The sequence below is a fragment of the Perognathus longimembris genome, chromosome 14 (assembly GCF_023159225.1).
Source record: "Perognathus longimembris pacificus isolate PPM17 chromosome 14, ASM2315922v1, whole genome shotgun sequence".
Taxonomy (NCBI): Eukaryota; Metazoa; Chordata; class Mammalia; order Rodentia; family Heteromyidae; genus Perognathus; species Perognathus longimembris.
Genome location: NC_063174.1, coordinates 22,334,096 through 22,353,767, shown reverse-complemented (window position 1 = coordinate 22,353,767; position 19,672 = coordinate 22,334,096). Strand labels below are relative to the sequence as shown.

Sequence of the window (19,672 nt, the reverse complement as noted above, 5' to 3'; positions counted from 1 at the left end):
TTGACTGCCAGAACAGGAAGAGAACACAGAGCATCCCACATGACTCCAGGTTCTGGGCAGTGTCCCTAGCCCAAACTGGGGATTCAGAAGTAGGATCAATTCTGCAGAAGTGAGTGAGAAGATGACAAATCTTACTTAGGGCATCTGGAGTTTGAGGTACTTGTAGATAAGCAGCTACACAGAAGCAAGGGAAAGAAACAGATCTGGGAGTTACCTGAAAGAAGGAGATTGTTGGAGGCATTAATTTGGAATGAACTTCTCTTCAGATGTGAGTGGTTAAATTTCAAGGGCAGCAGTGAAAGATGTCAACTGGATTTGATAATATGAAGGTAACAGGGAACCTCAGAGACAGCACCATGAGTGGACTGCAGGGCAAGAGGCAGGTAGAAGTGATTGAGGAATACATGTGGGCAGGAAGAAGCTAGAAAAATCCCTGCTTTCCAAAGAAGGAAGGCAAGCGAGGTAGCTCATTTCTCCAAGATATGTGGGGGATACAATGTTCTATGTGTTCCAACTGAAAGACAAAGACCTGAAGTAAAAACTACTGACACAGGAGAGAGAAAAACCAAGAGGCCTGAAAGAAAGGATGGGACCCGAGAAACAGGCAGAAGCAAATAAAGTGAGTTAGTTCATGTGGAATAGCCTACATTTTCTTGTAGAAGGAGGACACTGGAGGTCAGAAGGGGAAGTTGATTTAGATTCATTTTCTCAGCCCAGGAAAGCTGTGAGTGATCTCATCTAAGGAGCAATATTTTTCTCCTCAGAGGAAGAAAATGTTGCTCCATTAGGAGTGGAGAAGACTGTCACAGCCAAGTGTGTGCCAAAACGAGGCTGGCCAAATCAAGTTCCACCATGTTGCGGATGGACAGCAATCCTCTTCCTCATTGACTGTGGGCAGAATGAGTGACAAGACATCCTGTGTCCCATGGTCTCAAGCATTACATTTATATTTGGACAGCATCTCGAGTAGTTTTCCTGACTCCCAAACACATGGGTGCCCATTTCTTGAAGGAACATGAGGAGCAGCACCGAGAGCTAGGAATATACCAGAGAAAATGCTGGTGAGAATCTGTAAACTGCCTACCCAAGAGGGGAAGTAAGCTTCAGGCTCAAAGTATTTTCCATAGTGCTTATTCCTTTTGAAGTTCCCAAGATCCGCCTGCAGGGCAAAGGCTGCCAGCAGGAAGTAGGCCTCCTCTCTGAGCACACACTGAGAATGAAGGACTTGTTTTCTCAGGTGCCAGTAATAATAGTATCTTGCTGCTCTGTCACTAGGAAAATAAAAGAAAACAGCAGTCACATTTTAGTGGAACAATACAATGGCATGTAAACAGAACCCAAATCCTGTTCTCCATCTGCTGACAGCAGCCCCATTTCTGCCTCCTCCCAAACAAAAAGAGGGAGGTCCTAGTTAGGACTTGATTGCTCCCTCAAGAGGGCTCAGGGGTCACAATTCCTATTCAGACATCCAAACAGCAAAAATAACATTTCCCAAGGCCTCTTAGCATTTGATTCACCCACAGAAGGAGAAAAGGTTTCAAAAATTCCACTCCAATATGGTAAGTAAGTCACACTGCACAGAGTTTTGACATGTTTTTGAATTTCTTGCTACAGTGATGCCACACTCTCCTTGCAAACAAGAACACATCTAGGAGCAACCCTGGTCTCAACATTTCTGTTTCTTAGCTAAGCACATCGTAAATATTCTAACGCCCCTTAGAAAATGTCTGTTTATATGCCCTTTAAGGAAACAGTTTGCTTAACCATAGTGCTTTTTTAAAAAAATCTGTGTTTCTCTAAGAATGAGTGAACTACAAGCTTTCCTAACATCTTTTTCTGAACTGGATATTCATTTATAGAACTGTTTTCATAGGCACACGCATGATAACCACACACTCCCACCAAAGGAAATACTAGTAGTGAACCCCACTGAGAATTCTTTGCAGTCCATTGAGGTCAGAAATAAATATAGTCTCCATTAAATATGTTGAGAAAGATGGGATGATAAAACAAATAAACAAAAATAAAAAATCCTAGTCAAAACCCACTCAGACAAAACTGTTAATGGGCAAACAGGATATTTGCAATCTGCAAAAAAAAACAGCGTGTGTGTGTGTGTATGTGTATTTTAATGAGCTCATTTGCCTCATTATTTTAGATTGACTATTTCCCTGAGATTCGGGGCTCAAAAGTACATGGTAACAAAAAAATATGGGTTTACATTAACCAAGACCTGTTTAAATATGAAGTGGTTAAAACTAAAAGCATTTATGTAATAATAGTTTTCAGACTGCTTGTTGTTCCAATGCTAAGCATATACTGATTGTATATAGTCCATCTCTAGGGGAAAAAGCCGTATAGGGAAGAATTAAACATTTATTAGTACACTAGAGTTAATGTTAGTTTAATTTCCTTCTTTGTGGGGCAGGCATTCATCCTTACCAGATAAAGTGTCTGAAAATTTTATATGAACAAAATGACTTGTTGAGGGGAGTCAAATGGACTCCATCTCAGATTAGTTAAAAAGAGCAGAAGCTGACTCCATCTTCACTAAGATCTTCCCCGCCCCTGAGGGCCTTCCTTGCCCATCTGCTCAGAATCCAGGGAAGGTCTCCCTTGCTGTGAACAATAGTAACCCCACCCCCATGAGTAGGTGTATCTCCCTGCACTGTGTGAGCCCACCAAATTTGGTTGCCATTTCTAACTAAAATGATAGGTTGGTTCAGTTACTATGAGGTAGACTGTCCCTCCACTGGCCACCTGCCTGTGACCTGGCATGCTCTGTAAGTGTTGTAACCTCATTGGCCACCTGTGTATGGCAGGCTTGACCATGTGGTATTTGCTTTTATAACCCCAACTTAAGCACGGCTCTTGGTCGCTGTTTCAGCTCCCAAGTCTGTGCTGCATCCCTGGACGGTCAGTTTGCTTTTTGCTTCCCCAATAAATCCATCTTTTTACTTGAGACTGTCTCTGAGTGGTGGACTCTTGAGATGTGGAATCTCCTCCCTCAAAACCCATAACAGACTAATGATCTTTCTTAGTCCTTAAAAATTTCTTCATATACTAATCGTTTTGCCTTTAGTTTGTGTCTGGCAATGATACAAAGTATCAAGTGCTAATTTTTCATGTAACTCACTAGCCAATTATATCTTGGTCACTTTCACAGAATTTCTCAGTTTGAAAATAAAGTGAATTACAAAGTCCACATTTATGTTTTCTTATCAGCCAAGAAAATTACCACTGGAATTAGTCCAGACTGAATGCTCCAATACTAAAGATTAACTGAGCCTTTAAACTGGTGAGATCTGAACTTGCATCATGATTATGGTATTGTTCATGAACTCATCTCAAGAGAAAAGAATCGAATTACTGCCCAGGTCAACCTGTACCCAGGATTCTCACAGCACAGTTTCACTGGACTTACTCTCAGTTTTAAAGTTATTGGTAGGAGCAGAAACTAGACCCTAAATGTAAGAGGAAAAGGAGGTAATATAAATGCCTGTGCCTTATAGGATAATATAAATTGCCCCTGCCCTACTCCCCAAAGCTGGAGGAGTAAAAATCCTTTAATCTCTCCTCTTCACAGAAGTGCTAGTTCCTTCTTGGGGACTGATCTGCTAGTGAAAATGTAAGCCAGTGATGATGTCAGCATTTTCAGTCATAATCTACAATTAGCATTTATTCATACAGGAAATATCATTGAGTGCCTAAAAAACCTCTGTTTTAAGATTGAGGATTAAAGCCAGAAGTGGCGCTGTGGCTCAAGTGGTAGAGTGCTAGCCTTGGGCAAAAAGAAGCCAGGGACAGTGCTCAGGCTCTGAGTTCAAGCCCCAGGACTGGCAAAAAAAAAAAAAAAAAAAGACTGAGGATTACACATACATGATGAGTAAAGAAAAAAGGTAACAAGGAAATACCTGCAGTGTTTATGAAACTTATATTCTAAGAGGTGGAGCAAACAATAAACACAAATGACTTATTTGGTACATATGTTAGAAGTGCTATGGGGAAACAAATGCTCAGAAATTTTCTTTGTTCTCATACCTTATCAGTCTGCCATTTTCCACATAGTATTGTACACGAAAGTGTATAATCATAGGAGGCCCAAACTGGTCAATACCCTGAAAAAAAAAAAGACACATGTCAAAAATAGGCTGTTTTCAGTAAATTCAAAAATGCGTTTCAAAAGAACCACAATATCATTATTTGCAAGGCTCTTCTTAAATGCTGACAAGTTTAATTGATTTGTAATGAGAGGGGCTTATAATGGATGAGTACATTTGTCCCATGTGGATACCAGGATCATGGAAAACCAGGAAGTTAACACAGCAATACAGGGCACCATCCCCCTGACTCTCATTCACAGTAATGCCAATGGCAACACAAGGGAAGATAAAAATAAATGTCATGGAAATTTCTAGCTGAGACCCAGCTCCTGGCTCAGCCCTGTCCCCTGTGGTGACCATTTGCTCCTTATTACAAATGTTCTCTTGTTCCCTTGACATTCCACATACCAAATTCTAACATGCTGTTTATTTGACATTCATGTTCCTTACTCCTTAGCTGGCTATGAAGTAGCTTTCCAGTTTATCTCAAGAATTTTTAACTACAAATTGGAGGATCTGAGATTAAGACATGTGATTTTCATTCCTGATTTACTAGACTGATCCAGGAAACTCTATGTAAATTCTCGATAAATATCTCACACATAAATGGACTTGATGTTTACTAAATAAAGTAATAAAAGATCAAATGCAAGTATAGTAAAAGCAGATCAAAACTAAAAACGTCCTAGATGTTTTGACAACATAGCTATGAGGGACAAACATATAATTTTTCCATGCTTTCACTTCAAAGCATTATCCTGATACTACTAACAAAATTATTATCAAACGTTACTGAATAGACACCAAGAGTATCATTATATGTTATTAGCTATTCAACTTGATTAATCTGATATTTTAGAACTTATAATTTATTTCCATTGTTTCTTTCTCTACTGGATAAATATTGCTTATTTTTCTAATATATATAACAGCCAAAATAAGCATCTTTTGAAAAAATCAAAATAATTTTGCTCATAAATGTAATCTCACCCAAGTGACTTCGTATTGTCGTACCTTGCTGGCCTCTTTTTTCCATTCCTTTGGACAATACTTATAAAGCTTTTGTGACAGCTCCATATATACATGTTCATTATCTGTACATCAAAAAAAGGAAACAAGATATGCTAAAGAAGGAATAGACTTTTTAAAATCATAATAAGTGAAGTAAGCCAGACCCAAAGAAACATAGAATAGACTCCACGGTTTCCCTCATTTATAATAATTAGTATATGTCTACATAGTCCTAACAGATGATCACAATAGCTCAATAGCTATGTACAAATGACTATATAAGACCATGCTAAGTGAAATGAACTCCAAGATATGGAAACAAGATATGGGTTTTCTTTGTTGGTATTGTTTTAAATGTATGATGTGAAATTATATATTTTCCTTCATTTTCCCCCCTTTGGTTTATCCCCTGTTGTCAATGCATTTGATTTTGGTACCCTGTGTATTATATATATGTTTATCTGAATTAGGGAAGGGAAGGGGACCAACACAATGGTGAGACAAAGGACAAAGGGCAAACCAATACAACAGCGATATTCATAAGACAGTAAGTTGGAAATGAACTTTATAAGGGGGGAGGGCTGGGGGAGGAAAAGTAGAAGAAAAATGCTGGAGGGTATAACAATGTTCAACAAGAAATGTATTCACTACCTTACGTATGTAACTGTAACCCCTCTGTACATCACCTTGACAATAAAATTAAATTTTTTAAAAAGGGAAAAATATTCAAAGAAGCCACTTTGAAAAATAAACCCTCAAGATCTGTAAAAGTAGTCTGATTTTTGTATACAACCAAGAAAAGTCAGTAACATACTAAAAGATAAAAGGTCCCGTGGGCTAGACATTAGTAGGATTAAAAATTATTTTCCTTCTAAAATAAAGAGCTCATACTACTAACATGTACAATGTCTGAAGAAATGTTTGTTCTACTCTTGTTTTTTTCTTAATTTCTAGGGTCACAATCTCACCCTGTGGGTGTCACGCAGGTTTACAAAAAATACATTTTTGTTTTAGCCCACAGAAAGCTGCTCTCAACGACGTAAAACAGTGACAAGGAAAAAAATACCACCTTAACTACTACACATAAGTTAGGAAACACTGATAGCAGCCCATTTCCAAGTGAGGAGCCTGACCTCACTTTGTGAAGAACAGTTTTTAAAAATGTCTGTTCTCCATGTTCCCCCACATCAAAACACAACTGCCAAAGTAATAAACATTCGGAGCACTGCCTTTGGGATTGATCTTGTGGGAAGAGAAGAATCTTATGAAAAACAAACATCAATGCCAAAACATTCCTTCAAGAGGCTGATGTTCATAAAGGGTAACAGAAATTAAGACTGCTCAAACCTATGTAAAAATGATCTAGACATCTGAAAACAAGCTAGTAAAACCACCAAATTTTTCATTTTTCCTGAGAGGATCTTTTAAAAGAGAGACACATTTCTTAAAAGAAGCAATTAATATCCATATTTTAGAGGATTTGTTTCTTTCTTTTGTGCTATTCCTGGGGCTCAGGGCCCGAGTTGTTTTTTTTTTCCCTCAAGGCAGAGCTCTACCACATGAGCCACAGCTCTACTTCTGGCTTTTAGTAGTTAATTTAGAGATCATAGTCTCAAAGACATTTCTGCCAGGGCTAGCTTCAAACCATGATTCTTAGATCCCAGTCTCTTGCATAGCTAGGAGGAGTAAAGAAGTAAGCCCCTAGTACCCGGCTAGACAGTTTTAAATAAAAAAAAATGTTTTTTTAAAAAAAGAAAACCCAAGAGTGTTTTTCCCTAACTATAACTAAGGGAGCGTACTCTTGGGATGCTTCACACACAAATATCTATGTTCACGTAGAAGTGCACCTCTGACTACACCAGGAGTAAAGATAAAGAAGCCTGAGTGTATTGCTGATTCCTGGTGAACACTGGGACTTGACAAGAAGTATATCAAAATAGGATGGCAAGAATAAAGCTACTTTTTAGCTATAAATGGCATACTTTGTCATGCGATTTGAATAAATGAGATAAAGAAGTTCCAGGACAAGAAAGGGATGTGAATTAAATCCACTATTAGGTTTGCCCTCACTTATCTCCCATCTCTCAGTTTTACTGATTAAACACAAAATGGACAGGACCAGACAACCTTCCAGTTGAATCTGATATGTTCCTATCTAAAGCAGCAGCACAATGAACAAAAGTGAGATTGCTCACCAAAATAGTGTATGTGCATGCGTGTACACGTACACACACACAGTGTGTATCATCATCATTACCACTTGATATATATGTACATAATATCAATCTCTCTATATATATGAATATGCATACATATACATATACATATATATGTATATATATATATATCACTACCACTTGGTGATTTGAGCAGTTTCTAGCTTGAAAATTCTGAAGCTTCCTGACATGTATATATATATATATATATATATATACATATATATATATTGATTTCTGGAAAATGGGATACCCTAAGGAAGAGAAAGTACTGTGCTCTTCTCCCACACCTCACTCTAGGCCCATTTCACTTGTATCCTTTTTAATATCCTTTATAAGAAACTAACTGATAAACGACTGGACAAATAAGCTGTGCTTCTCACAGTTGAAGAAAGAAATTATAAATAATGGAAAAAGGAAGGGCTACAATGAATCTCACAGGATTGAGTTAGAGTTGAAAATGTTAATACAAATTCATGCATATAAAAAAATAAATGTGGGCTGGGAATGTGACTTAGTGGTAGAGTGTTTGCCTAGCATACATGAAGCCCTGGATTTGATTCCTCAGTACCACATAAACATAAAAAAGCCAGAAGTGGTGCTGTGGATCAAGTGGTAGAGCACTAGCCTTGAGCACAGAAAGGCTCAGGGACAGTGCCAGGGCCTTGAGCTCAAGTCCCAGGACTGGCACAAAAAATGTGGAGAAATTTGTGACCAGTTAACATCACCAGTAAAAAGATGAATAGATATGTTTCCTGATACCACATACTGACAAGAGCAAAATATCATGTATCTGATATTCCTGTCTCCCAAATTGCATAACCTGAATTAATCATGAGGAAACATCAAAGAAAGCCAAATGAAAGGACATTACACAAAATAACTGACTGTACTTTTCAAGTGTCAAGGTCATAAAAGACAAAGTAGGACTAAGGAGTAGTTCTGGAATGAAGTGGACTTGAGAGACATGACAACTGAATGTAACTCAATAGTCCTAGGTTTCCTTTGTCTATGATGAATATTATTTAGGACTACTGTCAAAGAAGAAGGACCAAGTAGTATAATATCAGTGTTAATTTCATAACTATGTTATTTATACTATGACAATATATGAAAATGATGTCCTTATTTCCAGAAAATTTACATTGACGTTTGTAAGACAGGTAGATCATGGATGAAGAAGCAAACACTTGAGGAATCTGAGTGAAAGAGCCATGATAGAAAAACAGCCAGTCAGAATTTGGACATAAAAGCCAGCCTATAAGATGTTTCTGAAACTTATCTAGTTTGAACCATGCTTGAAGAAAGCAAAAAAAAACCCCATCAAGAGAATCTGTCATTCATAAAAATCCCCAGTCACCCCCAAAATGCCTGGCCCCCAGCCCTAGGGGACCAATACTGATCCCAAGTATTAGTGCAGTAGTGGTGCTATATTTCTCTGTCTAAATGCTTGCCATTTTTTCTTTAATAACATCCTAATAAACCTTTGTTTCTCCTATTCTCCTGTCTTTGTAAATTCCTTTACCAATCCATGTCTCCAAGACAAAGGGTATATGGGAAATCTTTAGTATTCTTGCAATCTTTCTATAAATCTGAAATTATTTCAAAACAAAAAGTTCAAAAACTAGAATGACATTTAGATTCTTGGTATTTAGATGGTATTAGAGAAGAGTGCTTGTTGTAATAGTTGTATTTTAAAATGTCAGTGCATGAAGTACTGCAGAAATTATATCCTTTGCAACTACTCAACTAACAATGAGAATTTTAGATACCAATCTAAAGCTGTGAGAGGTTTCAGAGCATTAAAATTATTCTATATATTATAATGTACACTGTATGCTATTATACATTTGTCCAAACGCCTTATATAAGCACAAGTATCAACACCAGAAATGGATCCAAATGCAGACTGTGGACTTTGAGTGATAATAATGTGTGGATGTAGGTTCACATGTGTACTGCTCTGGGGCAGGGTGTGCTGGTGAGAAGAGCACTGTGTGTGGGTCCAGAGAGTATATGGGACTGTCCATACTTCCTGTTCAATTTTGCTGGGAACCCAAAACCACACTAAAAACTAAAGCTTATAAAAATTATCTCAAAAACTCATGGATCCTGGAAGACTGGTGGGTAGTGGTTTCTATTTGACCTGTGAAAAAACTGACAATGAGTGAGAGAAGACAAGTATGTGTGCAAAGCCACACTGTCAGTGGTAGAACCAGAATTAGAACTGGGTCATCTGATTCCTGTTCCAATGTTCTTTCATGCAACACAATCTTTCCTTCAAACAGGACATCTTACAAACTCTCATTTTGAAATGTAAGAAAGCTATAAACTGGTTTTCTTGGACTGACTTGTTGAACAACAAAGATCAACAGCATGGGTATAGCTCTAATAAGATGAGTTATCTGTGAATATAGAATAATAAAAGTTACATAGAATCTACTGGGCATCTAATTTCTCCTAGGCCCTCCCTTGAAAGATGACTAAAGTCTGTACAAACACAAGAATGGAGCTTAGCTTTTGTGTTTTTATTGCTCTGATTACCACAGGAAGAAACTGAAGAGCAACTGGGTGGTTCATAGGTGTTCCCATGTTCTTTAAGCCTCTTCTAAATGGGCAACTGAGAACAGTTCACATTTTGGAGAAAGGGCCTGGTACCATGATTTAAATTTCAGCAATTCTAGTAACAAAAACCAATTCACACCCATGTACAAAACATAATTTAACACATTTTACAACAAATCTTCTTAATAAAAATGAACGAAAGTTTTTGAGGGATTTTTGGTATATATAAAACTAGAGAAATTTCCAAATATGATTTAAAAGGAGAAAGCTTATTAACTCTCAGGTAAGTCCTAAGTGTTTATCGTGAAGGTATTAATTATGCAAGAGTTTATGGGGTTTGCTAATTGCAAATTTCTTCATATTAAGAATACAGAAGAAAATAACTCTATGTCTAATCACATAGCTTTGACTGGAGAAAAAGAAGGGAAGAAAAACAAAATAAATTTCAATTACTAGACAACTTACACTATACTGTTAATAACAAGAGAATATCAAAAGAGGAATGTCACATTTTTTGTAATGTCCAAGTTATTGTAATTAATAAATTATAAAACATATCTAATATCCTTTCATCCTAGCTTCAACTATTTGATTAAAAAGAACACATAAAAATCTGGATTCTTAAGCATGTATCAACTACAAGTTCAAACTATAACAGATTCATGACTTAAAATCTTAAATCTTGTAAGAAATACACAGTAGCTAAACTTAAAAAAATGAACACTATACTAACAATAAAGATGAGTTTATAAACATTTTGCCAATCATACTTTTAAGCTAATCATGATTTAAGCTATAAAAATGTCATTTCCTCAGGGATAGTTGGTTAAATCCATCAGAAAAGGAATTAACATTTACTCTGTATGACGCTGAGTCCAAAGAGATGACAATCCTTTAGCCTGAGCAGATCACATACTTGGACCAGCAATTGGTGACACAGAATTTTAACCTATAGAAGAAAGAGAAGAAAAAGAAAAACAAAAGTTGAGATAAGCCTACTTGGTGACCCACAATCAGGGTTTTAATGCATTGTAAATATACAAATTGATAGGACAAGTTAACACTAGTAAAATGTCTGCTGGTTTGTGGAAATCACTTTAATCTGTGGCTGTGATTCAGTAATGATTATCACAGTATCAATTTTTACAGCATGGTAATAAAGTATCAATTCAATCTTGCACAAGACCCATAAATCTTATGACACATGGACAAATGCCTCTGACTACTGAAAGTATTAATTGGCAATATTCTTTCCTTTTTAAAATAAATTTATATACTTACTTAAATTGAAAAAATTACATATTAAAATATTAAAAAGACATTTTCATTTATGTACACAGAATGAACTAGTTAATTAACATGTATTATATATATATGTGTGTTTTTATGATGAGAACACTTAAGAATATGCTTATACTCAGTAGTTTTCCAGTATATAACATTATTAGCTACAGTCATTATTTTGTGTAAAAGATTTCTTGAACTTATTTTTCCTGTGTAACTGAAATTTGGCATACTTTGACCAAGTTCTCTCCAGTCCCTGCACAGCCTAGGCCTAGGTAACCACCATTCCACTGTGTCTGAGTTACATGTTTTTAGATGCTACCTAAATGAGATTATATGCCTGTCTCATTTCACTTAATGTGATATAATATCCTCCAGGTTTGTCCATATTGCACGTGATAGAATTCTGTTCCTTTTGTGACTGAACAGTATTCCTTTGTGTACATATCACACTTCATTCAACCACCTATGGACATAGGTTGATTCCATATCTTGACTATTGTGCTGCAATGATTTGTCAGCATGTAGATACATCTTCAACATGAGTTCAATTCCTTTAGAAATATACATAGGAGTGGAATTGTGGGATTATAAGGCAATTCTATATTTAATTTCTGAGGAGCCTCAGACTGTTTTCAATAGTGGCTATGTGAATTTTCATTCCCAGCGACATACTAAAAAGTGTTCCCCTTTCTCCACATCCTCAGCAACACATGGTAGCTTTTCTCTTTTTGAAATAGCTAGCCTAACATGTTTGAGCTGATGTTTTTTGTGGTTTTAATTTACATTCCCCTGATGCTTAGTCATTTGTCTTTTTTTTTTTTTTTTGAGAAATACCTATTCAAGGAAAGTATCCTTTCAAGAAAGTGTTCTCCATGGTCTAAGGGAAATCCTTGTACAACATAATGACAAGACTGCCTAGCTTTTACTTTTTAATCAACCATCATTATTGTTTAATATATTTTCCTTGTCTTGAGTTCTAGGACAGTTCAATCACAAACCATATTAATTTTCACCTCTGGGTATAAGTTATTCTAAGTTAAAAAGACAGTTTTGATGTTTTCTCAACTGTTAATAAAGAATTAGGTTCAGGGATGTAGTAATTATGAGTCTGCCTCAGCAAATGCACGTTCACCTCAGGTTGACAATGACGTTAAGAGATCACCTTGCTCATAAATCCATCTCAAAGTCCTGGAAAAGTCAGCAACTCACAACTCACTTGTATACTGAAATATTCATAAATACATGTATTGGAATATGTGCAACATGATAGTTTATAATTTTAGCTACACCTGTTAATTTCATGTGACATTTTTCCCTCGTATAGATATTAGCAACTTTCAATTCTTCATGGTAACAATTACATTTTAAATTATTTTAAATTCTAAATTAGGTAACTGATCAATGGGCTTTATATCATACAATGGAAATTTAGATCAGGAAATAAAAGCATGCTATATTCTCCCTTGAAAATGAAAAACCAAACATTTCAGAACTGGCAATGATTCCAGTTATAGTAAGAAAGATGGTTTTACTCTTCTTTTCCACACTGATTATTAAATGGGAACAAACTTCAAGTCCCTGGCCCCTTGGGAAGTGGTAGTAGATAATCAGTTGCTTAAAAAGCACCTGGAATTCAATGAAGCAGATAGTGTTGTACTTTCTTTAATCAGCATACATAGTAGGCACTCAGTATACATTTGAGGAAATTCTGATTCCCTGTGGTTCCCTCACACCTTTGTGTGCTCAAAGACTATAGATTTGTCCCTAGCTTATTGAGTAAAGCATTTTATAAAAATCTAGAGAAAATGCATCAATGCAAGCCCACCTACACCACTGTGAGAACACATCTGCCAGTGAGAGGTCACAAGCATCCCCTTGGTGCTGGCTTGACTGGACCCACTTGAGATTTTTGGTTTCTGTCCTATGGAAGTTCTGTGTTACTTCCAACATTCACTAAATAGGCTCTGGATTTTGATTGTCATGTTACCCTAATTTCACTCTGCAAATCAGCATAAACAGAATGATAGGGAAGAAAGTATGGATGTCATATGCAATGTTTAAATTGAACCAATCACAAATTTGAGTAGTAAAGTAGCACATGGTTTCTAAAAGCACTTTTAATGCTTAGTTTCTACTTCTTGAATTTGACCTAGTTAGTCAGGATAAAATATAAAAAATTGTTAAAATTCCAAACTACAATTGAAAAGTAACATAAACTATGTTGTAACTTTGTATGACTGTTGGCCAAATAATGCTGTACTTCCATGCATTCCATATAATTATTGTTCCGCTAGTTTAAATCAAGGACTTGGATCCTACTGATAAAAATAAGTAGAGTGTTCTTTTCTAAAAGTATAATTAAATAAGGATGTGGCTTTAAAGTCTTACCTGCTGAGAAAACAAGCCTGAGCTCTCTGTATTTGCATAGTATGAGTCTTTAAAATGACATTTTAGTTGATTGTGAAATTTCTCAACTTCTTTAATCTTCAAAAAATACTACATAGTATGCAGTATTAACAATAAGAATTAAAGCTTTATTAAAGACTTTATGTGGAACTTTTAAGTTAAAATAGCATTTGATCCAAAATGTATCAGTAGTTTGTTATTCTGCAAGGATACTGAAAATATTCTCTAGGAAAAAAAAAACTTGTCACTCTTAGTGCAGACAAGCTCTTGACAATCAATTCTACTGCCCTAAAACCTCATGGTTCTTATATTTATTTATTAATTTATTTCCAAATTTTTCTTTATTTACATATTTAATGTTTGCCTACAGATCAAAATAATTTAAAATAACCCCTATTTGTGCAACTCACAAGGAATTCAAAATGACTAAGAGTAAACTTACTCTACATCCTGAAAGGCAACGTTTTATCAGCCATACTTGTCTTGGAACAAATGTTCTTTGTTTAAAAAAAATCCAGGCTGTTGATGAAATAGGTTTTGCTGCAGTTAATTTGTTACAAACTCTGCAAACATTAAGTATTATTTTTTAAATATGTAGACAATATTTTGTAGAAAAAGAGGGACAGTTGGTGCCTTTGGAATTGTTTTCTAGCAGCAAGCAAGCCACCACATTAGTTAAGCTCATCCTTCATTGGATCCAAGTGCTTGCTGGAGAGAAGTCTGGGCATGGCAAAAGAGTCAACAGGCCCTGGAATAAGAAATATTATAGGTCGCACAGACTTTAGACTCTCTATCTTGGTCTTAGTAATAGAGTCTAGTATCCCAATGAACAAAGAGCTAAAAGACATAAGATCAAGTATTGCCCTATAAAGGACCCACTAAACAATTCAGGTACCACACTAAGCCCTTTATGAGGTGAGCATACAGTAACTTTAAATCCTCATTGTCCCCATGAAAAGTGCAAAACCATACCTACTTCATAGGAGAGAAAACAAACCAAAACACCTGTTTCAAAACAAAGAACAAAAATCCCAAGAAACATGCTCTAAATCACAACACAAATTGTAGAATGGAGACTTCAACCCAAGGCCCTGTAACTCTGAAACCTAATCATAGTTTTGATCATCTTAGAAAGATTATCAAACTTATGCTGCAAATAAAGGAGGGGGAGTATTAAAGAAATACAACATTTACTTCTGCTGAGGGATTAAAATACAAGTTGATTATCTCTTATGTGAAGTACTATGAATAGGAAGTGTATCAGATTTCAAGGTTGTTCTTTTTTAAATTTTGTTATATGTTCATAGACCTTATTGGCTGAATAGCCTTACTCCAAACGTAAGTTTTGGATTTTGCAGAGTTTTAGATTCTGAACTTTTGGATCAGGAGTGCTCAACTTGTAATAATAGCTGCTACACTCTGTGTCAGACATCATGTTATGTGTTAACTTTGAAATTTCACAACTATCTTGCTGCACAGATATTATTCTCATCTTACAGTTGATGTGTTGATGCTGAAGGAGGCTTAATTAACTTTCTAAAGGTCATTCTGTCATGGGATTTAAATTCAGGTCTGTGTATAAAGTACATCCATGTCTTTTCACAACCACACTGCTCTCCTCAATCATTCCTTGTAAAGGAAAGGCAATAGGAATTGAGTACTTAGTGCAAATGAATGTTCCAGGTATTGAGCAACTTGCCCAAAGTTCACAAAGCCAGTAAATGACAGAGTTATAACGTGGATAACCTTATAATACTTCTCAACAATGATGCTGATAATTATATTATTATTAATTACTAACAGCAAACATTTACTTTGCACTAATTGTGCATCATACAGTATTCAAAGGGCCAGCCAGCCTACTGACAAAATGCCAGCAGCACAATCCAGTAAATGAAGGACTAGAGAGTAAAAGAAACTAGGTATTAGGATACAGGCCTTTGCTAGTCTGTCTTACACAACTTCAGAGTATCCATAGTGCTTGTTTAGGAATCTTGTTAAGTACAGACTCCTATGTCCTGCTCTATACTTTCCTTGTTTCTTTTCTTTTTTGCCAGTTCTGGGGCTTGAACTCAGTCCTTGAGCATTGTCCGCATGTGTTTTTGCTCAAGGCTAGCACTCTACTACTTGAGCCGCTGCACCACTTTTGGCTTTTTCTGTTTATGTGGTACTGAGGAATTGAACCCAGGGCTTCATACATGTTAGGCAAACACACTCCACTACTGAGCCACACTCCCAGCACCTGCCCTACACTTTTTACGTCAGCATTTCCAAGGAAAGGAGCCCACCAGGCTGAATAGTTACTGTTTCCTCCAAACAACTGTGATATAGATTCAAGTCTCAAAACCACAGAACTATAGGGAAAAAATGGATTGACTATCTTCCAGTTAGTTCTCCAAAATTATTTCTCCAGTACAGATTTTAGTATAGATTGAGATTCTAGTATACTAGAATGAGATTAATTTTTTGGAAATTATATCTCTTAGTATTAATTGCTGAGTAGTCTTCAGTTAAAGTTAGTATGATTTAGTTCCACATTTTGCCTGTGTGCATATATACAGACACACACACATTTCATTGGGCAAAAGAGAGAACCAAAGTGAAACATTTGTTACTGTTTATGCTACATGCCCTAGATTATATATATTCAAAAAATTTTAAAGGATATATTTTATATAATTGTATAAAAGAACCTAAACAGCATAGGTAGAATTATATTTCCAATTTGTTTTGCTGATGCCTACAATGAAATGCAGTGACTTTACATTAAATCTTTTGTTTTTTTTGCCAGTCCTGGGACTTGAACTCAGGGCCTGAGCACTGTCCCTGGCTTCCTTTTTGCTCAAGGTTAGCACTCTGCCACTTGAGCCACAGTGCCACTTCTGGCCATTTCTATATATGTGGTGCTGGGGAATCAAACTCAGGGCTTCATGTATACCAGGCAAGCGCTCTTGCCACTAGATCATATTCCCAGCCCATATTAAATCTTTTTTTAAAAACCAAAGGCAAAAATAATTGCCTACCACTTTCACATCCAAATATAACTTTAAATATCCTGAGTAAGGAATTAGTATGCTACTAGAAATACTTCCAGTAAATGGTAAAAATCTTTCCAACAGCCCAGTCTGATGTTCACACATCCTTGTGAGTACAAATGAAGTTAAATGAGTAAATATTAATTAACATAAACTTAAAATGATTTTGGTTCTCAGTCTAACTTCGTCATAACTAAACTTTTTTTCTTTTTCTGGTCAGTCATGGGACTTAATCTCTGGGCCTGGGTGTTGTCCCTGAGCTCTTTATGTCAAGGCTAGCACTCTACTACTTGCACCACAGTGTCACTTCCAGTTTCCTAGTTGCTAATTGGAGATAAGAGTCTCGTAGACTTTCCTGCCCTGGCTGGCTTTGAACTGTCATCCTCAGATCTCAGCCTCCTGAGTAGCTAGGATTGCAGATGTGAGCCACTGGCACCCAGCATAACTAAACTTTTTAAATAAAGCTGAATCATATATATGTCATAGCATAAGAGTTAGAAATATTCTTACATACAGCTGGGCACTGGTGGCTCACACCTGCAATTCTAGCTACTCAGGAGGCTGAGATCAGAAGGCTGTAGTTCTAAGGCAGCCAAAGTCCAAGAGATTCCAATAATGCTGGGCTAGAAATATGGCTCAAGTTGTAAAGCTCCAGCCAGGAGCAAGTAAGCCAAGTGAGAGCTCAAGGCCTTAATTTCAAGCCCCATTATCAGTGGGTGTGCACGTGAAATGAACACAAAGAAATAGTCCTTTATATAACAATTAAAATATATTATCATATGGGAAAAATCAGGGCATCACACTAAGGCAATCTTTTCCCTAATTGCCTCAGAATACAATGAAGTGAAAGAAAGAATATGAACGTTTATTATAATAGGAAGAAGGGCTAGAAAATGCAAGGTATATTACTAATGACCATTAAGTGTTTTGCAATTTCTACCAAATGTGTCTGTATACACACTGGTTTACCCTGATTCATACATCCACTTGGGTACACATGCATAGACAGTAGGTTCATAGCAGTTTTATTCATTATAGCACAAATTTAAAATGACTCAATATCCATCAACAGTAGATGTGTAAATAAATCAGGCATGGTTATATGGTTGGAATATTATACAGCAACAAAAAGAATTACTGTCAGATATTTTACTTGATACGTGTCAAATACTGAGTGAAAGAAGCCAGACACATTGCACAGTTTCAGCTGCACGGAGATCAGAAGCAAGCAAAACTACTGTCTGCTGATAGAGGTCAGCACAGTGGGTAAACCTTTGAGTAAAGGTTATTGATTAGAGGACCATTAAAGGGTCTTTCTGAGGTCCTTCCTGGAAAGTTGTTTCTCAAGCTTAGTGATGGTTACAATGGTATATAGACTAGTAAGAATTTACACTTTCTATGTCTTAATATGAAAATTATAACTTAATTTTTTTAAGCTAAAGAAAATAGTGTGTTAGTTCTCAATGTTCAGGCTAACTTTGTGAATTACCTGACTTATAAATGATTCCTACCATTAGTTTTATGGTATAATCCTCTAATTTTTCTTCAGGTAAGAGGATGTTGAAGGCAGCTTCAACTAAGCCACAATGTTAAGTTTACACCTATGCAAACACCCTGATTCTACCATATTACCACTCATTTCATTCTGTAATGATTTCACTTTTATACGCTGGACACCAGTGGCTCATGCCTGTAATCATGGCTACTCAGACAGCTGAGATCAGAGGACTGTGGTTCAAAGCTAGCCCAGCATGGGTGAACCAAGCTGTAACTTGAATATGGTCAGTTGTGAGGGAAGATAATACTTAAACATTTCTAAAATGGATATACTCACATTTATGATGATGTTCAGAGATTCATCATTGGGAAGGAAAATACACACACTCCGGCGGTCTTGCATGACTCTGTTGTTATGAAAGTTCAATTTGTTCATTGTGTTGTGGGCTCTCTAGTGGTCAGGGCTGGGCTCTGTGTCCTCAGCAAGTGCTCAGGTTCCCAGCACTCCAAAGTCAAACTCTCATCTTCATCACATGCCGGACAGAAGCAGCATCATGGCTTTCTACTATGTAGCTTTCATAGCTATAAGAAAACCCAGAAGGAATCTTATGAATATAGAGCAGTGAGGGTGGCAACAGGGAGATGAGTAGTGCACAAATGCTCTTGTGGGCACAGGGACAGCAAGTTTCCAGCCAGGACTGCTTAGTTCAGTACATGGGAATGTATTCTGCAATTTGCCCACTAACATCTGTTGCTGGAACTTCATTCAGTCATGAATTACATTTAAAGCCAATAAGAATTTCTGTATTCAAGAGAGTGTTGTGTACCACAGGGCTCATGAAAATGGATCTTGCCTTTGAGAAGTTTCAAATTCATATGGGAGATTACTAAAGATTTTGAAAAGAAATGAGAATAACAGCAGCAAATCAAAAAACCAAAATTCTCTTTCTTCCATTATCACCAAACTTTCATTCATTTTTCAACCACTGTGGTCTGGCTTTCACTTCGTTTACTTCACCAGTAGATTCTGCTAAAGGAAGCCAGTAATCTCCAGAGCATCAGGAGTATTTGCTGTAATCAATTTTTCCATGATACATGCTACGGTTATTAAACCATCTTTAAAACTTTCAACTTTGTATAGGGATGCACTCTCCTGATTCTTAACCTCATAATGCAAAAGTAATTTTTCTATTGATTGTATCACCAAATAATCATCTAATTGATACAAAGAAGTAGGAAGTGTGTGTGTGTATGTAGATAAATCAAACCATGTTTACACATCTAAGAACTAAGGAATATCTCTCATACCTAGTCAGTATATATTAAACATTAATTTTGTTTCCAAATTTCAACAATCATTTTTATTTAAATTTTATTTAAATATACATTTTATTTTTTTAATTTTATTAAGTAGTTGTACAAAGAGGTTGCAATTCTGTAAGCCGGGTTATGAGTACAATGCATCTTAATTAACATCACTCACTCCTTCCGTCATTCTACCCCATGAACAATTGCCTTACATTTCTGTTTCAGGTCACATTGCACTGGTGTG

The 19,672-nt window shown here is 36.3% G+C and overlaps 1 protein-coding gene across 2 annotated transcripts in view; it reads right to left on the bottom strand.

Moving 5' to 3' along the window:
* Positions 1-19,672, bottom strand: part of Frmd6 (FERM domain containing 6) — a 77,417-nt gene that overhangs the window by 21,117 nt on the left and 36,628 nt on the right. The window contains exons 2-6 of one of the 2 annotated variants that reach the window (XM_048361818.1): positions 18,458-18,702; positions 10,754-10,844; positions 5,094-5,197; positions 4,042-4,118; positions 1,085-1,271 (exon numbers count right to left, since the gene is read on the bottom strand). In XM_048361818.1, the coding sequence (XP_048217775.1) occupies positions 1,085-1,271; positions 4,042-4,118; positions 5,094-5,197; positions 10,754-10,844; positions 18,458-18,556 (558 nt within the window). In that variant the 5' untranslated portion in view covers positions 18,557-18,702. The remainder of the gene's footprint in view (positions 1-1,084; positions 1,272-4,041; positions 4,119-5,093; positions 5,198-10,753; positions 10,845-18,457; positions 18,703-19,672) is intronic. The other variant, XM_048361819.1, reaches the window with a different exon arrangement.